General features: G+C 45.1%; 1 protein-coding gene across 1 annotated transcript in view; it reads right to left on the bottom strand.

The window, feature by feature from the left end:
* Positions 1–10178, bottom strand: part of LOC123156854 (mechanosensitive ion channel protein 5-like) — a 31838-nt gene extending 21660 nt beyond the window's left edge. The window contains exons 1-2 of the mRNA XM_044575041.1: positions 10130–10178; positions 8577–8850 (exon numbers count right to left, since the gene is read on the bottom strand). Of these exons, the coding sequence (XP_044430976.1) occupies positions 8577–8850; positions 10130–10178 (323 nt within the window). The remainder of the gene's footprint in view (positions 1–8576; positions 8851–10129) is intronic.
* Positions 10179–12639: the final 2461 nt, after the last annotated feature.

The following is a 12639-nucleotide window of genomic DNA, read 5'->3' as shown; positions in this document are numbered from 1 at the left end:
CCAGTTCCTGTTTGTTGCATGTTTTTGTTTCGCAGAACATCCATATCAAACGAAGTCCAAACGCGATAAAAATTTACGGAGAATTATTTTGGAGTATATGTGATTTTTAAGAGTTGGAATCAACGCAAACGGGGGCCCATGGTGACCACAATCCACCAGGGCGCGCCACCAGGGCCCAGGCGCGCCCTGGTGTCTTGTGCCCTCCTCGAACGTTGGTTGGAGCCCTTCTTCTGGCGCAAGAAAGATAATTTATGGAAAAAATCGTGTAAAAATTTCAGCGCAATCGAAGGTACGGATCTCCAGGAATTTAAGAAACCGTGAAGGGCCAGATCAAGAAAATGCGAAACAGAAGAGAACAGAGAGACAGATCCAATCTCGGAGGGGCTCGCGCCCCTCCCATGCCATGGAAGCCAAGGACTATAGGGGAAACCCTCCTCCCATCTAGGGGGATGCCAAGGAAGAAGAAGAAGGAGGGGGGCTCTCTCCCCCTCGCTTCCGGTGGCGCCGGAGTGCCGCCGGGGACAACGATCGGGACGGCGATCTACATCAAAATCTTGCTACCATCAACAATAACTCTCTCCCCCTCTATGCAGCGGTGTAACACCTCTTCCCCCCCCCACCCGCTGTAATCTCTACTTAAACATGGTGCTCAACTCCATATATTATTTCCCAATGATCTATGGTTATCCTATGATGTTTGTGTAGATCCGTTTTGTCCTGTGGGTTAATCGTGATCTTGGTTGGTATGATTGTATATTTTATTTATGGTGCTGTCCTACGGTGCCCTCCGTTCTCGCGCAAACGTGAGGTGCCCCTGCTGTAGGGTGTGGCAATATGTTCATGGTTCGCTTATGGTGGGTTGCGAGAGTGACAGAAACTTAAACCCGAGTTGGTGGGGTATGACGTATGGGAGTAAAGAGGACTTCATACTTAATGCTATGGTTGGGTTTCACGAACTTAATGATCTTTAGTAGTTGCGGATGCTTGCTAGAGTTCCAATCATAAGTGCATATAATCCAAGTAGAGGAAGTATGTTAGCTCATGCCTCTCCCTCATATAAAATTACAAGAATGATTACCGGTACTTGTTATTGATTGCCTAGGGACAAATAAATTTCTTGTTGACACAAACCCTTTTACTAAACACCTAACTTTTATTATCTTGCAAAGTACTTCTAGTTTTATTCTTGCAAAGTAGTTCTAGCATCACTCCTACAAACTAGTTTCATACTTGTTTTCGGTAAAGCAGACGTCAAGTGTGCGTAGAGTTGTATCGGTGGTCGATAGAACTTGAGGGAATATTTGTTCTACCTTTAGCTCCTCGTTGGGTTCGACACTCTAATTTACCGAAAAAGTCTACAAACGATCCCCTATACTTGTGGGTTATCAAGAGCACAACCCACCAGAGCGCGCCAGGAGGCCCAGGCGCGCCCTGGTGGGTTGTGCCCACCTCGGGTGCCCACCGGACGGCGTTTTTGCTCTATAAATACCCCAATATTCCAGAAACCCTAGGGGAGTCGAGGAAATATTGATCCAGCCGCCGCAGAGTCCAGAACCACCAGATCCAATCTAGACACCATGTCGGATGGGGTTCACCACCTCCATTGGTGCCTCTCCGATGATGCCTGAGTAGTTCTTTGTAGACCTTCGGGTCCGTAGTTAGTAGGTAGATGGCTTCCTCTCTCTTGCTGAATTCTCAATACAATGGTCTCTTGGAGATCCATATGATGTAACTCTTTTGCGGTGTGTTTGTTGAGATCTGATGAACTTTGAGTTCTTGATCAGTTATATCTTTTTATATCCATGAAAGTATTTGAGTTTCTTTGATCTCTTTCATGCATGATTGCTTATAGCCTCGTATTTCTTCTCTGATATTTGGGTTTTGTTTGGCCAACTTGATCTATTTATCTTGCAATGGGAAGAGGTGCTTTGTAGTGGGTTCGATCTTACGGTGCTTGATCCCGTTGACAGAAGGGGAACCGACACGTATGTATCGTTGCTACTAAGGATAAAACGATGGGGTCTATCTCTACATAGATAGATCTTATCTACATCATGTCAACGTTCTTATTGCATTACTGCGTTTTTCCATGAACTTAATACACTAGATGCATGCTGGATAGTAGTCGATGTGTGGAGTAATAGTAGTAGATGAAGGCAGGAGTCGGTCTACTAATCTTGGACGTGAAGCCTATATAATGATCATTGCCTGGATATTGTCATGATTATTTGAAGTTCTATCAATTGCCCAATAGTAATTTGTTCACCCAACGTTTGCTATTTTTCTCGAGAGAAGCCACTAGTGAAATCTACGGCCCCCGCGTCTCTTTCTCATATATTTGTCTTTGCAATCTACTTTTTCCTTTGCATTTATTTTCAGATCTATTAAACTAAAAATACAAAAATACCTTGCTGTAATTTATTATTATTTATTTTATTTGGCGTTCGATCTATCAATCTACTACAATTTCCTCACGTCCGTTTGCCCATCTTGGGGCGCCGCTACCCGAAAGGGATTGACAACCCCTTTTACACGCCGGGTTGTGAGGATTTGTTATCTGTGTGCAGGGGTTGTTTACGTTGTATTGCTTGGTTCTCCTATTGGTTCGATAACCTTGATTTCTTCACTGAGGGAAATACCTACCGCCGCTGTGCTGCATCATCCCTTCCTCTTTGGGGAAATACCGACGTCGCTTCAAGCCACATCAGTATCCTCCTCTAAATGTTCGAGTGGCTTGACTTGGCACATGTTCATGCATGTAGTTGAATCAAAACCAACATAGCCTCTATGATATTTATGTTCATGGTGTTCATATCCTACTCATGCTAGTGTTCAATGTTACTTATGCATAATGCATGTTCATGACCGTTGTTGCTCTTTAGCTGGCCGCTTCTCAACCTATTTGCTAACCTTCGCTTGTACTAAGTTGGAATTCTGCTTGTACATCAAAAACCTTGAACGCAAGTTATTCCAGATGAGTCCACCATACCTACGTATATGCGGTATAACCCTGCCGTCCTAAGTAAATTTGCATGTGCCATCTCTAAAAAGTTCAAATAAATATCCTTTTTGTGTGCCTGGATCGTTCATGGAATGATAGGAGGTGGTCGGTATCTTCCCTGCTACGCGAGTTATTCTCAGGTTGAGTGTTTATTCACTCGCCATCGCACGAGAAAAGGGCGGTAATAGGGATGCCCAGTCCCAAACTGCAAAAACAATTGATCTCCCAAATAATCAAACAAAAACTCACAATGGAGTCAAAAGTTTACTCTATCGCTTGGGAACCGCCACTAGCGTGTTTAGCATGGAAGATATTGATAACGGATAGTCGTGAAGTAAATGAGAAGGGTGCATGGCTCATAATATCATTTACCTCTGTTTTGAAACTTGAGCTCTGGCACCTCTGCAAATCACTGCTTCCCTCTGCGAATGGACTATCTATTTACTTTTATGTTGTGTCATCGCCTTCTAAAATAAGCGCCAGAACCTGAGAGCACTGTTGTCATACTGATGCATTGTGTCTAGCTAATGTTGGGTGCATCATGACTGGATCTTTTTTAGCATGAATTACAATGTTTAGTCGCTGCTTGGACTTTGGAGGTGCTCTGCATTTATGTTTTGCGGTCTTAGAAAGGGCTAGCGAGATACCACTATTGTCATATTATATCATGGTTGTTTTGATAACGTGTTGCCGTTTGAGATATCTTATTATTGCTCGCTAGCTGATTATGTCATCGATATGAGCTAATATAATTTTTAAGAGTTATTGTCGACATGGTTAATTATAATATTAGCTGAAAACCTATGTGCTGTTTAAGCTTATTTATGCAAACAAGAGCAAAAGAGTTTGTAAAAGTTGTTCTTTTTCACTTTCAGTTTATCAACTGAATTGCTTGAGGACAAGCAAAGGTTTAAGCTTGGGGGAGTTGATACGTCTCCAACGTATCTACTTTTTCTAACACTTTTCCTCTTGTTTTGGACTTTAATTTGCATGATTCAAATGAAACTAACCCCAGATTGACGTTGTTCTTAGCAGAACTACCATGGTGTTGTTTTTGTGTAGAAATAAAAGTTCTCGGAATGGAACGAAACTTTGCGAGGATTTTTTATATAATAAAAGAGAATTTATGGAGCCAAGAGTCACCTGAGGGGGGCACCTGGGTGGGCACAACCCACCAGGGCGCGCCTGCCCCCCCCCCAGGCGCGCCCAGGTGGGTTGTCCCCACCTGGTGGCCCCGCAGACCCTGAAACCTACGCTATAAAATCACATTTTTCCAGAAGAAAAACAAGAAGAAAGAATTATCGCGTTCCACAAGACGGAGCCGCCGTCACCTCCTGTTCTTCATCGGGAGGCCAGGTCTGGAGTCCGTTTGGCGCTCCGGATAGGGGGATCTTCGTTCTTCGTCATCACCAACCCTTCTCCATCGCCAGTTCCATGATGGCCCCCACCGGGAGTGAGTAATTCCTTCGTAGGCTCGCTGGTCGGAGAAGAGTTGGATGAGATTCATCATTTAATCGAGTTAGTTTTGCTAGGGCTTGATCCCTAGTATCCACTATGTTCTGAGATTGATGTTGCTATGACTTTGCCATGCTTAATGCTTGTCACTTTGGGCCCGGGTGCCATGATTTCAGATCTGAACCGTTTATGTTATCACCTTTATATCCATGTTCTAGATCCGATCTTGCAAGTTATAGTCACCTACTACGTTTCTATGATCCGGCAACCCCGGAGTGACAATAGTCGGGACCACTCCCGGTGATGACCGTAGTTTGAGGAGTTCATGTATTCACCGTGTGTTAAATGCTTTGTTCCGGTTCTCTATTAAAAGGAAGCCTTAATATCCCTTAGTTTCCAATAGGACCCCGCTGCCACGGGAGGGTATGACTATTTACGGAATACATGTCTACATTATATTTATGAACTGGAGCTAGTGCCGTATCGCCCTAGGTTATGACTGTCACATGATGAATATCATCCAACAAATTACCGATCCGATGCCTATGAATTTATCTTATATTGTTCTTGCTAAGTTACTACTCTATCGTTACTGTTGCACTTGCTATAAAATCACTGCTATTACTGTTACCGTTACTATTGCTGCTGCTACTATTATCCAAACTATCATACTACTTTGCTACTATTCACTTTGCTGCAGATAATTAATCTTCAGGTGTGGCTGAATTGACACCTCAGCTGCTAATACTTACAAATATTCTTTGGCTCCCCTTGTGTCGAATCTATAAATTTGGGTCGAATACTCTACCCTCAAAAATTGTTGCGATCCACTATACTTGTGGGTTATCGGCGCACATGACAACCCTCGAAGATACGGCCATGATGCAGTAGTGATCAAAAGTGATGTGATGGTTTCTTCCTTCTAGCGATTTCTCCTTTGGCCCACTGGTTCTGTATGTTTATGTTGGTAGAGTAGTGGATGGCGACTATGGAGGCTGACATCACGGTTGTATTTTCTCCACCTGAAAACCAATGATCTAGCCTTTCAGATTGATCAGGTAGCATCGACGTCTGCATGTTGTTACCATGTTGAAGGTGTTGGTTTGAAATGCTAGGGTGATAGCCAGTGGTCTAGTATCGTATTCGTCGGGCAAGCCGATATCGGCGTGCAAGCGACGATTCTCTCTAGAAGGCCTTATCTTGGAGTGTTGGGCACTTTGCAAGCTCCTATGACACTCAACTAGTGGAATGGTTCAATATCATAAGATTTGCTTTAGGATTTTGGAGATGAAACACCAGGCATGTCCTATGTGGATGGCCTCAGGATTTTCTTTTCTTGTTTGTACGCCATACAAGTTCTCCCGCCAATTCCTAGGTTCTTCCGTCACCACCGCAATGCCCTATCTCCGGGGAGATTAATATCTCCTCCCCAGGAGTCTAAGCAACCAACAGATCGGTGCCATATATTAAATTAGGTCGAGTTTTGAATTCTTAACACATCTAGCAGGTTGATTTTTGTTAGGAGAAGTGTTCAGATCAACCGATTGATTAAAGGGCGACCTAAGCCGCCTACCGCGATTGCCACGCGTCTCAGCGAGCCCGGATGTTGCTGCAAGAGTTCACTGGCGCTGCAATGGGGTTGTGCGGTGGTGCTTCAACGAACGGAGGGTCGCCGGTGCCCCGCAAGTGCTTCAAGTAGGTGGCAGGTGCTGCAACCAGAGGAAGAGCTCACCGGTTTACATCGTCACCATTTGCTCCTCGCGAATGGGGCTCTCAGGAGCTGCTGCAACGCCGCGCAAGGGAAGGACAGCGCTGCTCGCCGGGCAGCACAAGGGGTACGCCGGAGATGGGTGCCGCTCACCGTACTACTGCAACGCAACGTGCAAGGGGAGGCCGATGCCGCTCGATGACGGTGCTGCAACGCAGCAAAAGGAGGATGCCGGAGAGGGCAGCCGCTCGGTGTACTGCTGCAATGCAGCACGCATGGGGAGGCAGGCACCGCTCGCTGCAATGCAACAGGAAGGGGGACGCCGGAGACGGGAGCCACTTGGCATAATGCTGCAACGCAACACGCAAGGCGACGCAAGCGCTGCTTGCCGCCGGTGCTGCAACGCAGCAGGAAGGGGGACACCGGAGATGGTGTCGCTCCCTGTACTGTGTTCGCAGGGGGAAGCGAGGCCGACGTCTATTGCGAGACTGGTAGCAACTGTTGGGAGCGTGTTGCGTCAGACGGCAGCTTTGTCAGCGTCTACGGTCACCGGAGCGTCGCCGTTTGCTACAAGTCAGTGGCGAGCCGTGCGATGCGAACACCGCAGGCAAACAGGAGCGGCGCTGCTAGCGGCCGGCGCAGGACGCGAATAGTAGCGAACCAATAGGTCCTGTTTGACAAATCGAATGGCTGGGAGGGGTGGATCCTACGGTTAAGAAGGAGGATTTTTTTCTCAACTTTTCAATCGGCTGATGCGTAGCACTGGCCTTTTTGTTAAGCCAAAAACCAGAAAGACCGAGAAAACCCGGGTAAAAATCGCATCGGCATCAATATCTCCATACGCCCACGCGGGACCGCCCCTACATGTAGGCTCTTATTCGATCAACATCGTCACCGTTTGCTCCTCGCCAAGGGGCTCTCGGGAACTGCTGCAACGCCACGCAAGGGAAGGACATCGCTGCTCGCCGCCAGTGCTGCAATACAGCACAAGGGGGACGCCGGAGATGGGTGCCGCTCACCGTACTGTTGTAACGCAGCGTGCAAGGGGAGGCCGATGCCGTTCGACGACGGTGCTGCAACATGGCACAAGGTGGACGCCAGAGAGGGGAACTGCTCGGCGTACTACTGCAATGCAGCAAGCATGGGGAGGCAGGCGCCACTCGCCACCGGTGCTGCAACACAGCTGGAAGGGGGTCGCCGAATACGGGAGCCGCTCGCCATAATGCTGCAACGCAGCACACAAGGGGAGTCAGGTGCCACTCGCCGCCGGTGCTGCAACGCAAGAGGAAGGGGGACGCCGGAGATGGCGTCGCTCCCCGTACTCCGTTTGCAGGGGGGAAGCGAGGCCGACATCCATTGCGAGAATGGTAGCAACTTCTGGGAGCGCGTTGCGTCAGATGACAGCTTCGTCGGCGTCTACGGTCACCGGAGCGTCGCCGTTTCCTGCAAGTCAGTGGCGAGCTGCGCGACGCGAACACCGCAGGCAAACAGGAGCGGCGCTGCTAGCGGCTGGCACAGGACGCGAATAGTAGCGAACCAATAGGTCCTGTTTGACAAATCGAACGGCTGGGAGGGGTGGATCCTACGGTTAACAAGGCAGGTGATTTTCTCAACTTTTCAGTCGGCTGATGCGTAGCGCTGGCCTTTTTTGTTAAGCCACAAACCATAAAGTCCGCGAAAACCCGGGTAGAAATCGCAGCGGCATCAACAACTGCAGACGCCCACGGGACCGCCCCTACATGTAGGCTTTGATTCGATCAACATCAACAGTGCGCCTGCATGCCATCGAAGAGCTCATGGTCTTTGTACTGCTGAGGGCTGAGCGCCAGCTTGCAACGACTCAACCGAGCACTGTCGAGCAGAACGTACAGTCGAGCACTGCTAAGCTGCTGCCGACATATATATTCTCAATCATCACGTCCAGGAAAGAGACATGGAAGCGACCAAAAAACAAGCGGCAACAGTTGTACATGCAAGCTGGGTGCCCATGTGCTACTTGCACTAGCAGGCCCATGTGCAATCAGCCTAGCAGCACGCATGCATACATACATGCATGCTCACGTTCATGATGACAAAGCCAAGAAGACCGAAAGAAACAAAAGATTTTAAATTCTATCCCACCGGTCCGCTTTGCATCCGCTATAACTGAGAGGTACTTATGCTATTTGAAGTATAAACAGTTATGGTTGAAATAAAGATGGAATTGGTTTAAACCAAAAATTACTTGTCTTGTACTCCAATTATGTTCTACTATATATACCCCACGAGGGTCTGATCAATACACACGAAAATATTAGGGTTCTATAATTTCTAGGCAGACATCCCCATAGGTTAAGGGCACATACTAAAACATAGAGACATCTAACTAAGACAAGAAAGAAAATCTAACTAAGATACGAAAGGAATGCTTACCTGGATCGATGCTTGGCTACATTATGGAAGATCTTCTTGGCGGCCATCTGTGACTCGTATTCGCTGCGAATATGTGTCGCTGACAAATCTCCCTCCCCAATTGCCTGCTTTATCTGCTCATCTATTGTTGTGAGCGTTTCAAACCAAATAATCTTCATCAACCTCTTCATGTTCCAGGCTGAGACGTTTCTCCGATGGAGCTTATGTAGCTTGTCAATGCTTATCCCTTCATCAATCTGATGTTGTCTTTTCTCCTTGGACAGCTGCTTGCTTCCTGCCGGCAAAAAAAAAAAAAGCTGCTTGCTTCCTTCCCCAGCTTAGACATTGAAACCAACGTCCCAAAGCTCCTTCGCCCCGATAGATTCTTGGTTGGCGTCATGGCATTGAGCTCACTCAGCCTCAGCAAACACGGGTTTTGATTAACTTTTTTTATATAAAGGAGGATACCCTCGGCCTCTGCATCTGGGCGATGCATGCAGCCATTTATTAATTATTCACAAAGACCTTACAAAATAGTACATCAGGTAGTCTGAAGCCATCATCTTAGCAACACCGTCGCTATTCTATCCACCTAATGAAGGGGCGCCGATAGTTGGTGAACTAGTTCCGTCGAAGATGGTGGTCGATTCTTAAAGCTCAACTCCTCGCCGCCCTTCATCGCCTGTTGTGCCGTCGACAACGCTGGGCGATTATTAAAGTAGAAGAAATTCGATACGTACTTGTACCCAAGTGTGGTGCTTTCAATGCTATGTAATATTTGATGTAGCTTGCAGTTTTGTTTGGACGAGCTCGACCAATGCAAGTGGCACCAAGTACGACATACTCCCTCCGCCGAAAATACTTGTCATCAAAATAAATAAAAGGGGATGTATCTAGATGTATTTTAGTTCTAAATACATCCCTTTTTGTCTATTTTGATGACAAGTATTTTCGGACGGAGGGAGTACCAACGACTCAAAATGAGAAACCGTTGGTAGAAATGACGTGTCATCTTCCTTTCTCTTTTAATCTTAGACGGGGTCGCCTACTAATAAAATGTTTCATTTCCATGTAGTATAAACTAAAAGCATACTCGAAACATAGTTAGTCACCCAATAACTGTTGTCATTAACACCAAAACCCTCGTTACGTGTGGATGGCCTTATAGAGGACTACAGTGTGGCTTGGGTGAGATGCTTTGATAAAGGATCGGGTCATCAGCTAGCGAAGAAGGGTTGTGCAAATACGTTATATAAAACTTGGGTGGCATTCCCGCCGGATTGTATTCATAATATTTTGGACTCGGATCATGACGAGATGAATTAATGAAACACAACCCACTCCAACTAAAAATACATTTTTTTGAGTTGTCAATATCATATTATTGTGTTGGATAGTATGATGTGTGTTAGCTGGTTATCTAAAAAAAGTTATGTGTTAGCTGAGACGACATTGTTCTCAGTTATTTTAGCTCTGTGAGTATTACCTCAATTTTTTTGTAAAAGCTCGTGTCAACGCATGGGCGTTCTACTAATTTGGCATAAAGGACCATGGAGTAGGCCTCGCTTGCTTACCTTGTCGCGGACCTACCGTACGGGTGCAGGCTGCGGGTGCTTTCACCATGCCACACCGTGACGAGCCCTTGCCAGTGGTATGCTCAAGTGCTGGTTTCTAGTTTTGGGAAGGATCTAAAACCTTCCCAAACTGTTTCTTGTTTTTTCCTCTTTTCATTTTTCATTTTTCCTTTCTCTTTTATTTTTTCTTTTCATTTTCCTTTTTTTTCAAATTCACGAACTTTTCTGAAATCTAGAAGCATTTTCAAATCAGTGAACATTTTTTAAATTTTGAACATTTTTCAAATGCTAAATTTGTTCATTGAATTAAAAAAAATCATCAAATTCAAAAATATGTTCATCAATCAAAAATGTTCATGAAATTTTATAAATGTACATCAAATTTAAAAAAGTGTTCTAGAATTCATATGTTCATCAAATTTAAAATATGATCTTTAAATTTGAATTTTGTTCTTCAAATACAAAACAAGTGCACATGTGTGATGCCTTTTGGTCCGGCATGCCAGACTTAGGACCGGAATATGACTAAAGCGGCACATAGTAGTCCAGTTCTCCTGCCGCTGTCGCCGCCGCCATCTGAGAAATTTAGGTCCCATCGCCTCCAGCTGCCATCTTGGCACTGAGAGGTGGGGGAACTCGGATCTTCAAGACCTCTATGTTCTTCGTCAATGTCTTGTGATATTTATAGTTTTGTGAGAATAAATTTCCTCTCATTCTTTTCTGTTAGTGAGGTTAATAAGTTTTCTGTTCTCGCAGATCCGATTACTTGGATCTGATAAGTCTATATTGCGGTGTCAAGCTTTCTCGTCGTTTTTTACTATGACTATGTTTGAAATAAATATAGAGCATATTCTATGTTCATACTCTTACCGGCTGAAAGTTTGGGGTTAAGTTTTTTCTTTCATTCATGAGAAGAAGGAAAACAACTGTACTACATCGTTCAAGCCAGCAACAGAGAAGGGAAACGTAAGGGACCGGCTAGGGGTATAAGCTAACTGAATTCAGAATTTGGACAAGTTACTTTTTTCTTAACAAACGACTAATTGTGTTACGTTCCTTCTTTCTGATGACTTGAATCACTGATTGTTAATTGTGACGAGACATTTGCGGGTTGGCCTGGACCAACGCCAGCCATGCATGCCTGCATGCATGTCGACACTATCCATGCACATGGGAGGACGACGCAAGGGTCCAAAATGTTTTGGTCCACAGAACTTCTCCGAATTAAGTGGAGCAAAACAGCTTTTGAGATTGATAGATCCAAGCCGACTTGCTTCATTATTGTCCATTATCATTCCATCTCCATAACCATTGTCCATCTAAACCACGAGATTCAAACATTAACCAAGAAACGTACTCCATTTGTTCCTAAATATTAGTCCTTTTTAGAGATTTCAATATAAACTATATACGGATGTATATAAATATATTTTAGAATGTACGTTCATTCATTTTTCTGTGTATGTACTCCCTCTGTTCCTAAATATTTACATTTCAAATGGATAACAACATACAGATGTATGTAGATATATTTTAAAGTGTAGATTCACTCATTTTGTTTCGCATATAGTCACTTGTTGAAATATCTAAAAAGACAAATATTTAAAAACGAAAAGAGTACTTCATATTAAAATCTTTAAAAAGAATTGTATTTGGAAACCGAGGGACTATATATGTAGCAGTACAGCAATCACATACATGAGCAAAGCGGCATGCACCGTGAATCCTTGAGATTGCGTGAGAGCATTGGGTGTTGCGTGAGACCTGACGATACGATAGTACAGTACTTTTACAGCGTCTCTTTCCACGCGTACGTCTTGGGCGGCATCCACCACACCGGACGGGTCAATTGTGGTCGTCTATCTTTAGTATTCGCCTCATTCTTCGTTCGCGTATTACGAGGAATGCTAACAGTCCAGCAGATATGTGTGCTATCTATGCTACTGCCCCCGTCCGAAAATATGTCTCATCAAAATTGACAAAAAGGATATATTTAATTAGAGCTAAAATACATCTAGATACATATCTTTTTATTCGTTTTGATAACAAGTATTTTTGGACGGAGGGAGTACTAGTCTTTGTAGCTCAGAGAGTGTTCGATAAAAGAAGCCCAAGTTGTCTCCTAAAAAAAACCTAGGGCTCATGCCACTCGCCGGCGTAACCACATGTCCGTCTCGCCTTCGATGGCCCTAGGACCATGGTGTATGGTGGATCCTGGCAAGGGCCGGCGGTAGGGCTTCGTTGTTAGTCGTTTCTTTGATTTTGGTTATGATTTGTGTTCTGCTCATGAAGGCGAGACTGCGTCGGCTCCCTGAAGATGGAATAATGGTCTTCCCGCCTAGCCCCCGTTTTGATGGTGCGTGTAGTATCGTTGGTGGGCGTGTGAAGGTGTGTTTTCGGGGGATCAATCCTCGGTGGATTGGTTCGGATCTGATTATTGTTCGTCTATGTTCGTGTATCTTCGGGTTCGATTCTTTCGATTTACTTATTCTTCATCGACGGCGGTTGTT

This window comes from Triticum aestivum, chromosome 1D, assembly GCF_018294505.1.
Source record: "Triticum aestivum cultivar Chinese Spring chromosome 1D, IWGSC CS RefSeq v2.1, whole genome shotgun sequence".
Classification (NCBI taxonomy): domain Eukaryota; kingdom Viridiplantae; phylum Streptophyta; class Magnoliopsida; order Poales; family Poaceae; genus Triticum; species Triticum aestivum.
Note: the sequence above shows the minus strand (reverse complement) of the source record. Positions and strands in the feature narration are given on the sequence as shown.